The 21482-nt window shown below is 42.4% G+C and overlaps 1 protein-coding gene across 1 annotated transcript in view; it reads left to right on the top strand.

Annotated features, from left to right (window-relative positions):
- LHFPL3 (LHFPL tetraspan subfamily member 3) overlaps nt 1–19048 on the top strand; it is a gene marked incomplete at both ends in the record, with an annotated part of 183617 nt that extends 164569 nt beyond the window's left edge. Inside the window, 2 exons of the mRNA XM_082310226.1 lie at nt 16120–16356; nt 19044–19048. Coding sequence (XP_082166352.1) covers nt 16120–16356; nt 19044–19048 — 242 coding nt within the window. The remainder of the gene's footprint in view (nt 1–16119; nt 16357–19043) is intronic.
- Nucleotides 19049–21482: the final 2434 nt, after the last annotated feature.

Raw genomic sequence — 21482 nt, 5'->3', positions numbered from 1 at the left:
GGAATTTTGATCCACGGGTTTTACAGTCCCTGTATTTGATGTCTAAGGAGTTGTGTCGTATCTTGGTGCACTTCCCTGTGCATTTCTGGAGTCCCTATGTTTCCCCTGAACCAGGCACTCCAACCTCTCCTTTCCTTCATACAGCCTAAACTTGGACTTGTGGAGAGAATCAGATAACTGTTTTCCATACATCCATGTCTTCATCATCATGGTCAGGGAGTTTGTCAGCAGATTGAAGAAGGTGCCTCCCCAAACTAAAATTTTCCAAAGAAACTGTCATGAACTCTGAAGTAAATTGAATTTACTTCCAATACACTTGTTTGGAATAGGTCAGAAGCTCTCTGCCCCATCACTTTGTAGTACCACTTTCCAATGCAAATAGTCCTGTGAGACTGAGAAATGAGTTCACAGGTGTCACTGGTAATAGAGGTAGGAATAATGCATTAAAGATTGCTAACTTACTACAGCCAGTGGTGATTCTGATGGGCTGAGGTCTTGAAGTTCATGTTTCCTCTAAACATTTATTTATAAAAATCAGGTAGTCTGAATGACAAGATACTGGATTGCTCGCAAAACAGACATATTTTCTGTACAATTCTTCAAATGCTCAAATATCTTTTACGCTGCATTTCAGCTGCTTGCAATGTCATAATAGAAACACTTGCTGCCTGATGCATTCCGGAGTATTTTGAGTTGCTTGTGGAATTTCTTCTCTTTTTTGCTGGTGCCCACCAACTAAGTTAAACTAAACCAACTACTTCAGAAAACAATTCTATTATACATGTTTTCAGCCACTATTTATTTATAAAGAGAGTACCCGAAAAAGGACATGGGGTTCCAGGACCTATGAACATTTTTGAAAGAAGACAGTTACTGCAATCCCAGTTAAACTCCTGATTTCTCTGGCTCCGTCTCTGGATCCAGTTGGGTTAGAGTCCTGTTACTCCCTTTGGAAACACCACATCTCCTGGTTCATCCTTCTTAATGAACTGGTGGGCAGCATGCACTTCTGGGGTTTCAGAGGTCACCTAGCAAGCCCTCAAGCCTCATACCCAACTTCGCAGGTACCCAGCTTTTCCGGCAGCCATGTCAGTCTCATTGGTTTTGGTGGGACTGTCAGATTTTCCCTTTGCCTTGCCACTTTGCCTTACATTATTCCAGTCCTTTCAATGTCTGAACAGGCATCTTAATTTCTAAGGCAGAAATCACCAGCAGTGGTATATTAATAGGCATATGCTAGAAATTTTAAATGGAGGGAGACCTACTTTCTGTGACTTCTGGGCATCAGTGCTGAAAATCAGCACCAGAGTGGTTGTTTGCTGTGTTGGAAGTACTAAGGATTGCTTTACCTCAGAGGCATTGCAGCACTAGAACAGTACACGTGCTGGACTTACTTACAAAAATGTTTAAAAAGGTATTACAACTTGATATCATAAACCTAGACAGGACTTGAAAGTGCATGTGTATGCACATAAGGATTTGCTGACAACTATAACTGGTAAACTTTGCTGCATAGTGCAAATCTTGTGGTTAACCAGCAAGAATAAAAAAATAAAGGTACAGAAATGTGCTTCTGTAGAAGTGAAAAGAAATTCCAAAATTAACCCTTCCAGTTAGGAACCGGTAGGAGAATCAGGATTACCAAAGCACCAAGGCGAGGACTGTTGGAGTTATATTGAACAAAATAGGACACATTATTGATCAGACAGATTTGATAGCAAATGAAAGATGAGATGTGCTTGCCAATATAGATATATTATAATAAGATATTCGCAAAACTAGTGCAGATTTCTTCCACATTTTGTCAAAGATTTTAAATTTTCTCAACTCTCGCATGTCAAAAGCAATGAGTTTAGGAGGCTCAGCAATCTCATAGGCTTGGCCCTAGGTAAAAGGGTAGTCCTCCCTTTAATGGGAAAAAGGCAAAAGAGAAGAACATCACCACTGTTACTGGTCTCATTCTCCAGGGCTCTCTCCCACCATCCAAAGCTCAGATGCTCAGTGGGAGAGACATTGCCACCCCTGATACCTCTGCTGCTGTTGGCTTCAGTGAGACATCAGCTCCTGAAAGGCAGTAAAGTCTCACTGCCAAATGTCAACTTTAATGAAGAAGCAATGCAGCCAAGAAGTCTCAGGGCCTATTGTCCATTTCTCTTTTCTTCCGAGCAAAGCTGTTAGGAGATCAGGAAGAGCTATAGCAGAGATAAGTGAAGAATAGCACATGACAAGCTGTGCAGGCATAAAGACATATGCGTGTGCCTCAGGGGCATTGAAAGGAACTATACAAAAGTCGATGCCTTTATTATCCGTTCAGAACTTGTCTTGCCTCTGTGCCAGTCCATTTGCAATATCGGCTAGCACTGCTTTGGAAAACAGATTTAAATGATTGTAATGACTTTAAATCTTAACATTTCCAGCTCAAGAACAAGGCTGCCTCCTTCTGCTTCCACCTCTCTCTTTTCAGAGGATACTGCCCCATGTTGCTGCCTCCCAGCTGCCTGTCTCCTCCACGTGTTCAGGTCCTTCCTTCTGCAGGCCTTTAGCTTTGCATTACCCACTTCCACTTGCCTGCAGCATAAAGGTGCTTCAAACCCTGCCTCACTTTTTTCCTATCCCACAAACCACTCTGAGGTACAAGCATGGGTCCCCACATTCAGAGGAGATGGGGAGCAGGGTGCAGGCTGGCTTTGGGAGGGCTGCTGATTTTAAAAAGGGGAATGAAACCAGTCTGGAGCTAGATGTTCCCATACAGAGCTAGCTGAAGCCCTCTGGCAGAGTACATGGAGGGATCCCCAGCCCTGAGGAAATTGGTGAATCCTGAACAGATTTTAATAGTTGGAGGATGAGCCAATGTCTCAGAGAGTGTGAGTACAGTTCCTGCTTGTCAAGGAAAGCATGCCATTTAGTCACCTGCAGGTAATTTCTAGCAAAACATTAATGCTTTACAAAAGACAAGAGCCTTCCCTTTTCTCCCCCAATGCACTCAATTAATTCTTTATTCCTTGCTCATGACAGAATGTTTCCTTGTCCAGCACGTCATCTTTCTACCTGGCTTCAGTCACTTCCTCTGAAACTTCACTTTCTCCACTAAAATACATGGGGAGCACAAAGCTCCAAGTGAGGGCAAAGGGAATGTGACTGTCATGCCCACAAACAGGGGGTTGAATGCCTATAAATTGTAGATCTTAAAACACTTCTCATTTCAACATTAGATCATGTTGCCTTATCATGATGCATTATATTCTGGGAATCATAGCCATGCTTTGGCAGAAAACGTAGCAGTGACCCTGAACCTGCAAGCTCAGCTTACAGCGGAGAAATCTCACCAGTGGCTATTTATCTTATCCACTGCCAAACAACTTCTTGAATCTCTCAATCAGCTTCCACAGGAGAGATTTCTCCAGCTGGCCAGTGACCAAGAGCAAGTGCAGGCATCTGCCCGGCAGCTGTTTGTACTGCAGGTGTTTCACTGCTCCCCGTCTGCCACCCAGTATGCTGAGTCAGCATTCTGTGCCAGCACCGTGAGGGCCCGCAAAGATGGAAGAGAGGCTCAGCACATTTAAGAAAACTCCCCCCCCCCCCCCCCCCCGCTTTTATTTCATTTCCTCTTGCAAGTGTTTTTATCGTTCGTGTTCCTTTCATGGCATGACAGCCAGCGAAGCGGAGGTCAAGTAACAATTAGTTGAATTCTTGATGGCTATCTTGAAATTGCTCACTCAGTTGTTGACCGCTGACCCATGCTATTTCATGTACTGGATGGGTGAGTTGCCCCATTTTCCCAATCATTTCTAATTCTGACTGTCAAATACCCTTAAGTGGTCATGTAAATGAAACTGTAAATGTGACCAGGACATCATACCAGATGTTTCTCTGAAGCAGTAGTCTGTGGGGGCTGATTCTTTAATTCATTACTAATATGCTATTGCTGTTAGTGTGCTCCATGGCAGATACCAGGTGAGGCGCAGACAAACCCCTGCAGTTGAGGGTTGCAGTAGTGTGGATGGAGTTCGCTAACAGTATAAGAAAGCCTTGCTGGTTGTGAACTCAATGGTTACACAGCGTAAGCTGAACTGGTTTCAGAGAGTGTAACCATAGGAGGAAAAACAGTCAGCAAGAGGCTTTGCTGACTACAATACAGGGCAGGGTTTATCCAAGTAGAGAGTTTTGCTAAATCTATGGTCAAAGGAAAATAAATCTGAAGCTTTTCAGCAAAATAGCCATAGTGTTCAAGCCTGGAGTTTGCCTTCAGTGCTGCTCCTGTCCTAAGGCTCAAATGGGTGCTGTTTGCGTTGTCCTTGTGTCCGGCTCTGCAGCCCCTGCAAAGCTCATATGCTGAGAAAAGTGATGATCACGGGTTTCTGAGGTCTGGAGATACATAGTGTAAGACCTTTAAGTTCTTGCAGTTATCTTAAAGGCCCAAAGTAGCTGAATTTAGCCTCATCCTACTAATTTTTTAATACACTGATCAAACTCCATCTTTAATAACTATTTAACAGCATCAGCTTGGACAACTTAAAACTTTCCGGCCTGGCTACAGCTACTGAGTTTGTGCCAGAACCTCTCCCCCAACAATTCAAAACTGCCTTCTACTTTACAGCCTAAATGTATTCCTGGACAGTTTATATCCATTTGTTCAGGTGCCAAGACTGCCCTTCCAGTTAAATAGCTCTTTCCCCTCTCTGGGATCCATTCTTTTGTGGTTATACAGAGCAATCATAAAATTCTTCAGTGCACCAGCACCATAAGGCATGCAGATCTATTTTCTAGGCAATGCTACATGGTTTTTTAGAGGTTTTTGCTTCCTTTGTTGCAAGTGAGTACTTACTGGCTGTGAAGCTGTTAGTTTTCAGGAGCAAAAGACTGAAACAGTGGTATTTATTATGGACTTTACTATAGACTTAGTTATAGAAATTCCATTTTTTTATTAATATCTCTTGCTTCTGCATCTTGCTTGCACCTCAGAAGCCTGCAGAACTTTGCCATGTTTATCCTGAAAATGGTGGCTGGTGCACTCCCAGGCTTCCCCACTCACCAGCACGTTTAGATTTTCTTGCAATTGCGGTAGCTTCAGAAACAAGCTGGAGGCACGCACTTCCCAAGTACAAAACCAGGCTGTTGTAGTTGCTTGATGTTTGGCAGGGAAGTCAGGACAGCTTGGATGAGGACCTGCAAAAAAAGAAAATCACTTTATGCCTCCCCTCTTGCTTTGCCAACACATTTTCAAACCTTTAATAAAGAAGGAAAAGGGCAAATTATAGTAAAGACCACAGTGAGAGAGCCCAATAGCGAGCTCCTTCTTTGCCACTTACCCCCATTTATTTTGCTAGATTTTCATCTCAGTTTGATATAGACAACACTATTTTTGATCTTAGTTTTCTGTAGTTCCATCTAGCTCCTAATTCTTTGGCTGCTATTCCCCTTAGATAGCCTTCTTTATTAATTTCAAAGATGTTTATCTCTCAGCCTCCTCATAAGAACATAGGCCTGGAAAAGACTTACTAAATCATCAAATCTAGTCCCCTTATCATGGGCAGTTACAGCATCATGCAATACCTCTCCTAAAGTACCGCATTACATCTTAAAATAATCTTGCTCTGATTAACTGGTTGTTCCAAACATCACTCTTCTAAAGTTTAGAAACCACCAGCACCAGATGGCTCTAGTGCTTACATTATGCTGAAAAAACTTTCCCTGGTACTGCCAATGCTCATGTTTACCTTTTTCATGGGTGCATTTTACTGGTGACTCATGGTCCTCCAAGAGCTGATCAATATACTCTTATGTTTTCTCTTCTTTACCATTTGTCCCAATAGTCTTCTGCATTGATAGTGCCTCCCATCAGTGGATTTTACTACCAAACCTCTATTCTTGCCAAAGCTCCTAATGAAAACACTAAATGATTGACACCCAGGCTGATCCTTTAGGTACCCAATGTATCCTCACAACAGCTCGAGACTTTCCCTTCAAACAAAAAATGTCAGCTCCCCATGAACAAGTACCATAAGCACCTTAAATTTTCATGCTAATCTCTGTATTCTCCAGGTTAATGTTTCTATATGACACAGTATTAAATGCTTTCTGAGGAGCGTGTCACTTAGCTTTCTTTTATAAAGTCACTGCTTCCTAGCTGACGGATAGAACCATGCAAACATCACCCCACTTTGTATTTGTTTCCATGTCTTTAATTATTCTTTCCTTCAATAATTATTCAAAGAACTGAGGTGAAACTGATGGGTGAGTGTTTGCTCCAATTACTTTTCAATTCTCAATTTTGTTTTGTTTTTTCTAAAAATTAGATCGCACATATGCTGTTCTCCAGTATCTCAACAATAAATTTGTTTTAAAAAAATCTTCCTACCAGCTTTGCAGTTTAATGTGTTGGTTGTTTCAGTATTTGGGGTTGGAGGGTCCATTCCTCCAGCTTGAGCCCATTATGATCATTTTAGGTTTGCTATGGCCTTGGAGGCAGGAGCTCCCGTTTCCGAGTGCTTGTGCCCAGCTGTCAGGGCACTGTCCTCCTGTTCTCTGTCGTCCTCCTCGCTGAGAAATGAGGCAAAGAATTAGGTCCTAGCCCCAGCCTCACTCTATGTCTGCTTTTCTTCTTCTTTCTTTGTTAATTTAATTGAAGATTATTTGACTTTTTGTTTCAATTTCTTTTGAAAGATTTAGCACAGCTTGACTTTCAGAAAGCTGTCTTTTAGACCTGCATTATCTAACCTCCAAAATGTGTCTTTCTTTGCTAACTAGTCCCTTTTCCTATAATTTCTAACATCTCTGCTCACATTTCTTTCCTTTTTCCAAGGTTTTTGGGGGGGATAGGTAATGACGGTAGAAGGAAACAGTTTGCTACTCATTCAGACAGAGCTGAAAGTACCCCTGAAATATTATTCACCTTGTTAAGATAATTCAGAAAATTTACATTTTTATCTGAAAGAAATTCAAGGCATTCCCCACAATTAAGTATGGACCTCTTCAAGTCTAGTTAACTTGTTAGCTAGTTTCTTTAACTTATCAAAGTTTGCCCCTCTGAAATAAGAATTTTTTTAAACCGAGTTTCAGGATCATTTTTATTCATATTCTCAATTTATTTAAATTGAATTGACTCATGGTCACTGAAGGTAAGATTATTTTCAGCTCTTCCTTCTCTTTATGAAACCCATGTTTAAAATAGCTTCACTACTTGGATCAGTAACTTGTGATGAAATGTCAGCTGTATAAATCTCAAGCGATGTCTAGCTAATGCCATTCATAATAGCACCTATTCTCCAGTCTGTCTGCTGTAGCCTACACTGTATTTATATTGAGTTTATTCATTAATTAAATCTAGTACATTTCAGTATGCTGTGGTTTGATATGGTTTGGCTAAAGACCAGGTTCTACAAAGAGAAGTTAACATTAAATTAGAAAGCTGTAACACTCCTCTGTGACAGCATTCAAAATAAACACTTCCAATAGTAAGTTTTGTTACCAAGCAAAGCCGAGCCAAAATTGTATTAGACGGCTGTGATCTGACAAAAAACAAAGATGCAATATAAACAAGTAGTTCCTTCATTACTTACAATCTTAGAATCAAAGAATCATAGAATGCTTTGGGATGGAAGGGACCTTTAAAGGCCATCTAGTCCATCCTCCCTGCAATTGGCAGGGTCATCTACAACCAGATCAGGTTGCTCAGAGCCCCATCCAGCCTGGCCTTGAACACTTCCAGGGATGGGGCATCTACCACCTCTCTGGGCAACCTGTTCCAGTGTTTCACCACCCTCATCATAAAAAATCTCTTCCTTCTCTCTAGTCTGAATCTACCCTCTTTTAGTTTAAAACCATTACCCCTTGTCCTATTGCAACAGGCCCTGCTAAGAAGTCTGTCCCCATCTTTCTTATAAGCCCCCTTTAAGTACTGAAAGGCCACAATAAGGTCTCCCTGGAGCCTTCTCTTCTCCAGGCTGAACAACCCCAGCTCTCTCAGCCTTTCCTCATAGCAGAGGTGTTCCAGCCCCCTGATCATTTTTGTGGCCCTCCTCTGGACTTGCTCCAACAGGTCCATGTCCTTCCTGTGCTGAGGACTCAGGAGCTGGACACAGTACTGCAGGTGGGGTCTCACAAGAGTGGAGTAGAGGGGCAGAATCACCTCCTTCGACCTGCTGGCCATGCTCCTTGTGATGCAGCCCAGGATACGGTTGGCTTTCTGGGCCACAAGCACACATTGTTGGCTCATGTCCAGCTTTTCATCCACCAGTACCCCCAAGTCAGTTCTTTTTCAGGAGACTCTAGCATCTGAGAAAAGTGGCTTTTGGATATCTCTACATTGTCAAACAACCTGGCTTCATGACAGTTGACTCCCAGGTTGTGGCCTCTGGCCACATGCGTTTGCAAGCACCTTTGTCATTCCTGTGATCTCTGGGCATGGACCTCCAGCTGACACACAGAGCTTGTAACACACATTCTGTGATACAAAGACATGTTAGAAAAACTCTGGTGGGCTGTGACACAGTTTTCATGTTATTTTAGACACTTTAAACAGAAAAATCAGAAGAAAAAAATTATTAGATCCCAGGGCCAGTGGGAGGCGAAACAGTGTAAATGTAACTTTTGACACATACTTTCCTGTAGGCTTCTAGCTGTACCATCTCCCATACCTGCTGCATTGTAAAGAAGTATTTTTATCTCTTGTCGTATACAATTTCAGTTTACCTATTTTTCATCAGTTAGTCATCTACCTCTGCTGTAGCTGTTAGCGATTCGTTATCATGACATTTCTTGGGATTTTTTGCCCACATGGTGATTAGGCCTGCATCCATTAATAGTCCCCGGTTTCCATATTTTTTCTGGACAAGGCACTATAAATAGCTACTGCATGTGGCTGTGGTTGGAACAGCAGCAGTTGTGATCTTTTGCAAGGAGTCATTGGGATGCACCTTGTGAGTCACCTGCCACACGCACATAAAATTCTATTATACTCTTACATTATCTTTATGCTCAAGCTAAGATAGTTGTTGTACTGACTAAATTATTCATAGAACTGCATTAATCTCAAAGTTTAACTATCGTGGCTAATGATCAAAACTTGGGAGTTAAATGCTCCCATGATGATACAACCCCTCACAGAATTTCTGTCTCTATCATATCAAAGAAAACTCTATCCATACATGAATCCAACACTTGAGGTCTAAAACAGGCTCCCTTAGTGCAGTAAAATTTCTCTTACAGTTATTACCCCAAGTGATCTTAACTGAAGTAGATGGCACTATCTTTGCTATTCTTTTCTACATATTTACAGCTTAACACATTCCTCACATGTAACATTTCTGTTATCCAGCTTCACATCTTGCAACAGCCGATCAAATTCTTCCATTTTGCTGTCTAAGCGTAACTAGCAGGCATCAAAATACCTCAGTTATCTGTCAACTCAGCCAGGTTATGGTGAGTCTTCTCTCCCTGACTGTAGCACCTACCTCACTAATGCTTTTCACAATATTATTTTCTCTCACTTTGCTGTCCAGTCACTGAATATTTAGTCTTCTTTCTTCCTTTTCTTAAAATCAGCATGGGAAATAATACACATATCTTTTGATATGTATGTATATATATTCTTATCAGATTTGGCATCAAAAAGTCAGTGTCCTAATAACTCAAGTGGCCATAATTGTGTCATGTCTTTTATTTTATCACAGGAATGCAGTGGGAGGTTCTCCTCCTTTTTCTCCCCCATAGCACTGTCTATAAATGTTCGTAAACCTGTGGAGAGGTTCAGGCTTTCTATATTACCAGGTAAGATGATGCAAAATAAGAGAATAAGTAGATTAAAGTAGTTACTGCTGAAGCCTCTTACATCCTCATCATATATTGTTCTAGGGTTTTACTTCAAATGTGAAATGGTCTTGTCTCCTGGACCAAATGCCCCCATTATACATGTTGTTTGAAGCTTTCTGAAGGAAAATTAACCCACAGACCTTTGCTCCTTCACTTGGGGGGCGGCGGGGGAGCATCTTTGGGCCTCTCTAGGAAGGTCTGCTTTTGTCCATGTCACTTAGATGAAAATGGCACATCAGTGTCCTGGAGTAATTCCACAGGGCACCTCCCTTGTCCCACATGGGAGCCCAGAGCACAGAAGTCCAGATATGATTTTATCATTCCAGCTCTCTAAGAACACTGCCCTTGAATCTTGAATTTCATGGCACTTTTCTCACTGGCTATCTCATACCCAACGGCAATCGTGGTTAGCAGCCCTGTATGAGCACCACCAAGATATCCTGCTGCCAGAGGAACTTTCAGTCTGCTTATGGCACAAATTAACAGGCTGTGTCATCTCCTTGGGGAGCCAGTTGGCACCTCTCTGAAGAACCTCTCCAAAGCTGAAGACTGGATCTGGCAGTCTTCGAACAAAGCAGCAAATAAGAAGTCTTATATGGCATTTGCCTCTCTGTATTGCACAAGAACCATTTCAGGTGTTAAGGCAGCTCTGCATGGTTCAAGAGCCTTCTCCTAGGCACAGGTTTTGTGGTGATGAAGCCCACACATTGAGTCAGAATTTTAAGGTTCCCATCCAGCACTGAAGAACTTTTGGAAAGGAACTTCTAAGCTTCTCCAAAAATAATCTGTTTTACATGCACCAGAACTGTTTCTGTGAATGGAATCAGTAAATGGAGAGAATCAGGGGATTTGCTTCAAAATTGCACATTTGCTCCAAGCCAGAACACAAGTGTGAACACAGAGAATTATTATCCCACTCATTAGTACAGTCCATATCACTCAAGGCAATCTCAGCTGCATGGATGTGCAGCCTCTGTGTTCACTTAGGACTGTATTTGACCCTGTGTCTTCAAACACCTCCCCTCACCCTTTCTTTCTTTCCCAGGTACAAGCTCCTGAAAGACTGTAGTCCTCATGAATGTTCCCTGCCAGAGTCCTCACCTTTCATTTTGCTCTGTCATAGAAGTTCACTCCACCAACAGAGCTGGCAAAAACTCTATTCAATTTCTTGGAGTTTACTGGGTTGCTGTTTTTGTAGATACCATTTAGAAAAAAAAAATCTGAAAACAAAGAACCTCTCAGTTTTTGGAACCATGGAGGCTTGGAGGCTCTTGCATGTGTGGGTATGGAAAGAAAATAGCTGGTCAGTGTAATTTCCATTTGATTTTTTTGACTCTTTTATCAGGAAACTTGCCATCATCATACTCTACATGCAAGCAAATTGGGTATGTTGTCAGGAAAAGAATGAAGATGAGAGAGGAGTCCTGCCAGTGGGAATTTTCTCAGCACTGGTTTCCTGTATAACAGTCAGCCTTTTTATAAATAAAACCTCATTCCATGCAATGATATAATACTAATCTGTCACCATATTTGGCACAACCATAGGATCATGAACTACTTGCTTGCTAATTACCATTTGAGCTCATGCACAGGGCAGGGGCTGTGATAATATTAGCTTGGTCAGAGTCACAAGTATATCAATGCGAGAAACAATTCAGTGTCTGTTTTCAATCTCTGAGTGTGTCATGTCTGCATCCTTTCGTCCCAGGAGGTAAAATCCTGGACTCCCTCTCTTAGTATGAATAATCTGTCTTGTCACTCAGAGCCGTAAAGGAAAACCATATGACAGTTTCTGTTAGCTGTTCATATGAGAAAGAAGCTTTTAAGAAGAGAAGTAAATGTGTATCAGGCAGATTAAACTATTTTCATTAATTATTTTTTAAAACCTTGAAAAGCTTCACCAGACTCCAATATGTAGGAGAAACAATTTGTTACCTCACGTCTTGTAAGAAAATTAGAGGAAGGACTGGAGGAAGCCCAGGGCCATCGTTACAAAGGCACTATTCCTGCCAGGAGCTTTCTCAAGCAACCAAAGGGAAAACGATGTGGATATGATTCTTCTAAATTTTACAGTTGCCCAAATAGTTCTGAATGGCGTCAGTGGCACTAATCAGTCGTTTATGAATTTCCCCCTGCTGCTTCTCATGAAAGCTCTTGATTAGCTACAGAGGTCCTAGGCTGGGCTGTCTGCAGGCTCAGGAAGATGGTGCTAATCCGATGTATTCAGCTCACACACAGAAGACTGCCTTCAACCAATATAGATTTAACTTTTTTCTTACTTGAATCAAAAAGTCTGTAGGAACTGATGATTTAAGTCTTTTCATTCAATAGGTGAGCTTTCCAAATCCAAAAGTTTCTGAATTTATTAGAACTGGATAGTAGTAAAACAGTAGTAGCCTTTGTTGCATTTCCATTTCGGTCATATTGCCATTAGAGACAGTGGAAGTTTAGACAAAGATACGGGACCCATGTCTGTGTTATAAAATCATCTCTTAACAGTTTCACTGAAATTGCATAAAATGGTTTCCATTTGTCAAATTTGTACAAAACTGAAAGTAATTTCCCTCTAGAGAAAAATCTTCTGATCCTCTTTAGAAGGATGAAAATGTAAAAATTTCTAGCAATACAAAGTAGATCTGTAGGTGGATTTTATACCTGTCTTTTCGATCTTGTAGCTGATAAATGAATCATTACCTGTTTCACATTATTGAGGAAGTCTGTATTCTTAAAAGCATTCAGTGCAAAATATTCCCTCAGCAAGTGAAGACTCGAGGTTGACTAATCTTACTTGTCTTAACCATTACAGGTAAGGTGTGATTCCTGCATCTGAAGGTGTTGACCAAGCAGACATCTAGTAAAAAGCATGTAAACTGTGTAGGCAAAGGAGATGATAATAATATCCTCTCTTTGATATCTGCCTTTATGCAAAGGGATCTAGTCCAGCCACCATTTACCTGTGTGTCTTATTACCAAGAGAAGTCCAACTGCAATCGACAGAATGACTCCAGAAAGTTAAGCAAGTATATCAAAGCATGCAGGAACAGAATTCAGGAAAGATGAGTTAATTGGAAATCTGAGGAACTCAGCTGCGAAGCTGTGCACTGAGTTCCTGAGATAAGGGCCCGTATTTTTAATTACCTAGGCGGAAAAGAACAAAGTTAAATTATTTTTAGGAAGTGCTAAGAACATATGTCTGATGTGCTATGTAATAAAAAACCACAGAGATGTTGGTATTTGCTAATTATTCTTGCACTTTAGCAGAAAAATCCCACGTCTGTTGATCATTAACTAAGCATTAAGCTTCCTCTCATTTTGAGGATGATTAGTAAAAGTAAACTGGCTTTGGTAGTTGCTGTTATATAGTAAACATTTGTCAACATTTGCCTGGGTAAATGCAGATATTTTCACCAACACTAGAAGTATGGAGATTTGACGCATTGTTTCAATGAAATCCCTCACAACTGTGAGGGCAATGCTTATGTGTTGGCTGCAAGAAATAATCTTTCTGGAAGCATGCATAACCAGCTCAAGAAAGAAAATTATTGTACAGTTTGTCTCTAAAACCTTTGGAAGATCTTATGAAATTGTGTAAATGAGTTAAGGCAGGCAATAGGCAATTACAATTTGTCCTTGTTTCTAAGCCTAATTGTCCTTGAAAGTATTATAAGGTGTTATATTTTCACACAAACGAACTGCTCAGGAAGAATTTGTCAAATGCCTTAGGCACAGGTTTTATTCTATGTCAGATGCTTTCTGCAGACATGCTTTCATGGCTTTGTCTACAGCAATTGTGTAGCTGTCAGAAGGAAAATACCATTCCTGAGCTCTGTTTTCACATCTCTTTTCCAGTATTTCATCATATTGATTCAGTGCAGATGTGTTTTTATTTTGTGGGCATTAGAGGTATGTAAAATGACAGTGCTTATGCTTGTCCAGAAGAGACAAGAACTTGTTGCAATTCCCAAAGCGACGGCAGCTGTTGGTTGCACAAGCTACTCTGTGTTTAAACTATGTTTTCCAAACAGCGGTCTGGTTCAGCAACCGTTTAAAAGGCTGAAAGACACACAGTGTATTCTTTTCAATTAGCACATATACTTGCAGTTTAGAGCACAGTGCACCAATATAACATTAAGTCTTATAATAGATGGTTTAGGATCCATTGTATCTCATCAGCAATACTAAGAAAGAAGGGCTAATGCTGGAAATATGCTTGTTTCCAAGTTAGAAAAGACAGTACAGACAATTACTGAAAGCATATGGATTTTCTGATTCTCCTAAATGCAATAAAAACTGAGGAATGAACCCATTCAGTATAATCTTTATTTTTAGATTTTTCTTATTTTACTTAACTTTTATATCTTATCCTCCCCTACTGAAGATGCCCCTATGCTGTTGTGCTGGCTGCACTCACGTTGTTTGCTTCAGTGAAGCTCACGAGTTTGTCAGCATGACCAAGGGCTGCAGTTAAGCGTATCCGTGCGCTATTCCCCTTGCTCTGCTAGGAAATGCGCCGTGAGTACCCAACTGCTCTGTCCCCCGTTACCAACGTGCTGCCTCCCTGCCAAAAATCAGTTCAGGGTGGACAGGACCTCTGGAGACCACCTGGTCCATCACCCCATTCACAGCAGAGCCAATCCGCATGGGGTTTCCCAGGGAAAGACATTGTCCAAAAGCAACCGACAAGGTACAAGTCATGCCTTTGCTGCACTCCTTCAGCTGTGCCCGGTGACAGTCCCTGCGGGCAGTGGGAAGCCAGGTCCTACGCAGAAGTACATTTGGTCCAGTCCTATGAGACGGGCATATTGGCATGTTTTCTCAGCCCGTGGATTTTCTCAGCTAGTGACTCGGTGGGGAGAGACCATGTTAGTGAAGATTCAGCATATGTGTTTTCTTTTTTGTGTGTTTCTGTAATGATGTATCACCACCTCAGGACATATCGTATCCTCTCGGGGCAGAAGCCCTGCTGCTGCATCCCTGTCATGGTACCCTCCACTGCAAGGCACATGCTCCGGTAGGAAGAGGGGTAAACAACCTCCAAGAAGGCTGCTCCCCAGTGACCACAGGACATGTGTCTGAACAGCAAGTCCTGTGCCAGCCCAAGGCTGTGGCCAAACCCAGGCTGGTAAGATGCTGGGGCAAGGGCTGTGACCATGCCGTGGAGCCCAGCAGGACCATGCTTGAGGTCTCCTTTCCCGGGAGCGCACATGTCCCACGCAAGGTGTGGGTGGCCAGGCACAGGTAGCCGTGCATGCTCAGCCCTCACCCCGGCACCATCCAAGCAGGGGACGTCACAGCTACTGCTGGCCAGTGGGCGAGATTGAGTCTGCTTCAGGTGATGGAGCACATTACTTTTGAAAAAACAAACTTGTCACACTATTTTGCCTGCTCCACAAGAGCCACATTGGCCCATGACACTACCTGCTATCCCACAGCAGGGCAGTTTCCCTGGTAACCAATGGTCAAAGCAAATTTCTGCTACCTAAAAATGAAGTTCAGCCTTTTAACAGTCACCCAGGCTGATGGATGAGGACCCGAGTACTCACCCTTTGCCTCTGTATCCCCCACGGTACAGCTGCCCCTACCCAGAGCGGCTGGTGGTTGATGTCAGCTAGCTTTCCATGTGGGTAGAGGCTTTTCATCTTTCTTGGTGTTAAAAGGATCAGTACTTTTTCGTGTTTGAGATGTCATGTGGTGATTTCTCAGGTAAACCGGATCAGAAGTTGACAGCTTATTTTTCCTTGCAGAACAATGTCATTACTTTTGTTTTTGAGGAGTACAAACCTTATGCATAAAACATATTACAGTTAAAGGTGTACTGCCAACTGACAGAAAAAACCCTTGCTATTACCTATGCGTGTTACAAGCACTTAGATTACCAGAAATGATAGGTAGTTTTTTCCCTCTATTTTTCTCTGGTTTGTTTGCCTGACCATTTGACAGTAATTCGGTGGTTTTTTTGAATATCCAGGTTATTAATCATTTTCCCTTTTTGTTTTGTGTGAGCCTTTCATAGTACAATGAAGAAATCAGTCTCACCAGGAAAATGTGATTGTACTGGTACAAAAACTGACCAGGGATTCAGGATGTAACTTCTTTTTTTAAGCAAGGTGCACAACTGATGTTGTATCTTAGGTTTTTGTATTAAATACTTAATCACAGCATATAATTCTGTGACATGTTTTTAAGTAACCTAGCTTTGAAGCTCAGGATGGAAAAGTGTGTTGCTTTAATGATAACTGTGTAGGTTCTCATCAAAACGAAAGTTTGGTCTCATTATCCCATTGTTCTCCTTTTCTTTTTTTCTCCAAGCTGCCTGTCTCGTCCTGGGTTGTATGATTTTTCCTGATGGCTGGGATTCAGATGAGGTAAAACGGATGTGTGGTGAAAAGACAGACAAGTACACGCTGGGGGCTTGTTCAGTCCGCTGGGCATATATCCTGGCAATTATTGGAATCTTGGATGCCCTGATCCTCTCATTTCTGGCATTTGTGCTTGGCAACAGACAAGACAGCTTGCTAGCAGAGGAGCTCAAGTTGGAAAACAAAGGTAGGACTGCTTTAGAAACGCTATTATTGGGTGGCCTCAAGGGCAATTGCATAAAAACAATGATCGGTTTAATTTTATTTTATGCTTAAAAGTTGGCATGCGGGCTTACTTCCTAAGTTGCTGGGAAAGAGGAAATGTAAGGGGAAGAGGAAGTTTTGCTTTTCAGCCTCAAAAATCTAAGAAAGCTTGAAATTGCCATAATTGCTGCACTATGCATGACTTATCCTTAACAGTTTTTAGAGCTGTAGATGGGATGGGTTTGTGTTACCCACTTGTACATTACTTCATTAGCATGTAAGTTTCACTATCTCCATCTTTTTCTGTACCCCATGGAAGATTTGTTCATTTGGTTCCTTTAAGATTTTGCATTGTAATATGAATGGCTGTAATACGGCATTCCACTATCTGTGTTAGCACAGTACACAGTGAGGAGGGAGTGTTGGCTTCGGAGATTGGTAATGAGCTGTGTAATGGGACCACCTATACAGCAAGGCACCGGTGGACTAAGGATCAGAGCCAGGAATGAAGAAGAATCCTGGTTCTTGTTTGATTGTGTTGCTTTGAACTCATTAGTCAGCTCACAGGAATCTAGGATGCTGTAGTAAACTGAATATTCATGCAGTGGGCTGGGGATAAAACACATTTCTAGATTAAGAACATGAAACTGGCTCAGTGCGGTAGTTTTTATCATGCAGTTGCAAGAGGAGAGATGCTGTTTGGCAAGTGTGTGAAGCCTGGCTGATTTCTGCAGCCCCTTCCCCTCGTACTTCCCCAGCACCCACAGCTGTGTATCTGATGTGACAGATACCACAGAGGGTATGTCCCTGCCTTGTCTTTTTAATGGGCCTGTTGTCCTTGGATCTGTCTAATCCCTTCTGAACCTGCTGATACTGTTGGCTTCTACAGCACTGCATAGCAGCGAGTTCCTGAAGCTCACTACTGACTGCTAAAGAAGTACCTTCTTTTATCTGTTTCACATTGATCCCCTCCTATTTTCACCATGTCCCCTAGCGCAGGATTCTGCATTCAGCTCATCCACCACCTTTGTAATTTTGTAGGTTGCTTCTAATAATAGCAAAGATATTAGGAGCCCTTCACCACTGGATTGGAAATCAAAAGCTGTTTGGCAGCATGTCTCAGTCCTGCTCCAGAAGGACCATTATCCATAGAGCTGAAAGCACCAGCACACTGGCCCCAGCTTGCTGAATTGCAGACAGTCAGCACACTCAGCCCAAAGATAAATGGACTTGAAGGTTGAACTTCACATGCGATTCCAGACCTCGTTAGAGCCTACTAATGTTGTAGGTTAAAGGAAGTGTATGTTGCTTGCAATTGCATGTGTACATCTGTTCTGCAGGTAAACTGAGGGCCTCAGTTTCAAGGACTGTCCCTGTGGCCCTTTTCTGTAAGGTTAATATTCATCTGCATTTGAAAATTAAAATACTTATCAAAATAGCATTCACAGCTATGCCACAAGTGCTTTTGGCATCAGTACTGTGTCTGATTTGTCTATAGCATACAGAGCTCATGAACCCTACAACTACTTGTATCAAAGAACCTCATCTGTTTTGGCACCTTATGAGCAAAGAACAGCATCTGAAGGCTCATCACCTCTCACGTTGCTGGCACAAGCTCCTGCCAGAACATTTGGTCCTCAGCATGTCGGACAAAATCATTCAGCAGCTCATTTTCCTTGGATTAAGCACAGAAATGTACCACACCACCAGCTTCAAAGCAAACGAGAACTCAACAAAAAGGGACCCACCCCACTTTGTCCTTCACAGTCGAGCCTAATATTCACCACTTTTTAAACTGTCTTTCAAATTAAAAGAAAAAAAGGCAATTTGTCTTCTAAAAAGGACATCTTCTCCCCCCTGTCGCAAAAAGCTTCTGCTAAGCAACAACAGCGAAGTCTAAATCCCCCTGCAGCCCCCCGTCATTTCTCCACCTGGATGTGTTGCCACCAGGCACAGCCACAGCCCTGGCAGAGTCCCAGGAGAGCACAGCGGAGGCATGGGTGGACACCACCACCCCCATCAGTGGCGGGGACGTGGCAAGTACCAGTGCTAGCAGACCACCAGCTCTCCACTTTGCTGGCCAAAGATCAGTCCTTCTTCTGACCTTTTGGATGCCAGGAAACCCTGTCTGCATCCTAGTGAGCAAATATCCTACTGAGACAAGGCACGAGCGCTTAATTCCCTCCAGTGGTCTCTGATCTCTGTACAAGACAGGCTGCAGCTTGCCATCCCCAACACTGAGCTGATGGAGCCGGGCTCTGCGGCATGGTTCCTGCAGATCAAGGAGAGGTTTCTGCCAAAAAGGCTGCACTCTGAAGCAGGCACTGGGATGTGTAGGTAGTACTCATGCATTTTTGCAGCTAGAAGTTATTTAACAGTGTTTAGGAGGAAGATTTTGGGTTCATATGGCCAGGATTGTGAGGCAGGTTTTGTAATCCTGGCAGTCACTGGCTGCATGCTCAGGTGACCGGTTTGGGGCAGTGGTCTGTGGTTACAGGGGGTGTTGATGACTTACACCATAACAGTGAAGCAGCTGGTAGGACATTAGGGCCAACACTTGTCCTTGAATTGGCACCAAACAACCTCCTGTCTGTACCCTTGGCACGCGCCACACATACATGAGGGCTTTGACACTTACCCCATAAACTATGTCCCCTTGTCCCCTTTCAGGTTGAGAGATACTGGAGAACTACTCATCAGCATCAGTCCACATGCAAAGTATCCATGTGTCTCTTGGAAATGGTCAGGATGTGAAAATACTGAAATATGCAAATATCACTAGCATGCCTCCCATAGAGACAAGAAGATAAGACTAAAGATATAAACAATACCACCCTCAGTCTCCCAAGCTACTCTTAAAATGTGAAGTCAAAGTCCTCATAACAAGTAGCCATGAATATTAAACACCTCCTCATCCCTTCTTCCCCCTCCTCATCTACATGAGGTCTGCCTCCAGGCTTGTGCTGGCTCCTGCGTATAGATTAGCAGGTATGGATGAGGAGCATCCCTTTCTCAAGGAGGAGTCCCTGTGCTGCTGCTGTCTTCCAAGGGGCAAAAAACGTGGCCGGATGGTCAGGGCTGTCCATTGGGTGGGACCTCAGTGACTCCTTCCCCTTGTTGGTGGTGATGTCCTCTGGTCGCAGGCGTGGACATCCCATAGCCTGTGTTAAGCGAGGTGTCCCCTTAAGGGACAGTCATGGTTCCATCATGGCTTTTTGGGAGAATGCACCTGGGGAGCAAACAACACTGTACCCGAGAGGAACCTCCGCTTGCCCTGTCAGTTCTTCTCTGCTGCAGGGGGTTTGCCCCACGCATGTAGATAACATTATGCGGTAGCTCAGCGGACGGGAAGAGACAGTAAATTAAATATAACAGTCACAACTGTTCATTTATGTGGAAAAACCTTCAAGAACAAGAAATTATTAGGCAATGATCAGACAGCTGAGCACCTGTTTTCTTCATCAGGTAACAGTTCTGTCTGGAGACTTCATTGCAGATCAGCTCCCACAGGCTCATTAATGAGAATCTGCGGTGGCTCTGCGAGTACCTGGCACCACAGCTGTTTCTGAGCATTGGTGACAAGGAAACAGTTAAAAGTATATGAAACACAACAAGATGGTAAAAAGGTGTGAAGATGACAGAAAAAGAACAAGCTGTACTTCTCTGTAGACTTACCATGCTGAATTGTCCACCTGCTCTATGCTTTTGGTGACTACAGTTCTGTGTATTTACATAGGTTAATGCGTGCTCCTAAGGAAGGAATTTAACTGTTAAAATTATTCATGGGAGAAGACGGCTGTATTTTTTCCATACAAGAAAGTTTTCTTTTTTACTACATGATAAAAATAGTGCTTATTCATTTATTGGCTTAAGTGTGAGAGTAAACTACCATGTGGGTTCCACATCTGAGAAATATAACTCAAGGTTAGCAGACTTTCTCCAGGTTATAGTCTATTTAATGAAGTTTCCTAATCATGCAAATTTTACACAAAAATCCATACCTTTTTCATTTAGAAAACTGCCTTTTGTAGAAAAAAAAAAAAGATATTTCTAAAAAGACTTTCACATTATGTTTATGCCATTAGCAAAAAGAGGGGAGAGAACAGTATTACATGGTTTTCTTTAATTTATAGGAACTAATGGTAATGACTTAAAGGCCTGCATGTTATTAAACTCATGGAATGCAGGGTGATAACAAAAATAGTCATAATTTACCTTAGCTTTAAGCTTCATCACCGACATTTTCAGCAAGCCATCCGCAACAGGCATAAACCTTGATGTGTTGTGTAATGACATAATTTAACATTTTGAACTGTAATGTCTTAATGACATAAAATTAAAGTTCTGGCCAAAGGGTGAAGAGACCAAATGAGAAGTTTCCAAATGAAATTGAGAGTGCAAGGCAATTACTTTTATTGTAGAAAGTAGTAATATGGTCTGCATTGTGTGTGATAAATACAAGAGCATTCAGAAGAAACTATCCTGTTAAGTAATAACAGTCAGAGCAGGCAGATGATGCACTTTGTGGACAGCTGTGGCTTTTCTGATGGACAGAACAGCTTCACAAGGTGTTTATGTTTAACATTTGACTCATCTTTGGGGCCCACATCATCTCAGATAAGCAATTTGCACTAAAGATTTCCTGGAGTTACAAGCCTAAGGCTGAAATAGATAAAAGGAGAGCCGGGAGCTGAACAGGAGATTTGAAGGATTCATCCACCTTGCAGTGATTGCAACTCACAGGGACTCAGGCTACACCACATCGCTCCCAACAGCCACGTTGCGGAGAGCTCGTTGCAGGGCTCAGCGCAGCATGCCTGACCCAGGGCTTGCCCGTTGGGTGACACTTACACCCTCATTATTCTCCATAGCGGTGCTGTCAGGGCCTGAGCCACGTTGTTGGAGGCTGGCTCCATACATCTGCCTGAGCTCCAGTCACTGCGGAATAAAAACCCCTAAAGACAGAAGCTAAGGGGAAGTTGTTTCTTGGTGACAAAGCAGTTTTCTGTAAAAGAAAAAGAGTCTTGCACGGAGATTTGCGCACCTTTGGCAAGAGAATTGTCTTCTGTAAACAGGAATAGCCTACCCACATGATTGCTGCTGCAACAG

Source organism: Platalea leucorodia (genome assembly GCF_965183815.1).
Source record: "Platalea leucorodia genome assembly, chromosome: 4".
NCBI lineage: Eukaryota > Metazoa > Chordata > Aves > Pelecaniformes > Threskiornithidae > Platalea > Platalea leucorodia.
The sequence above is the reverse complement of the archived record's forward strand: the minus strand, read 5'-3'. Positions and strand labels throughout refer to the sequence as shown.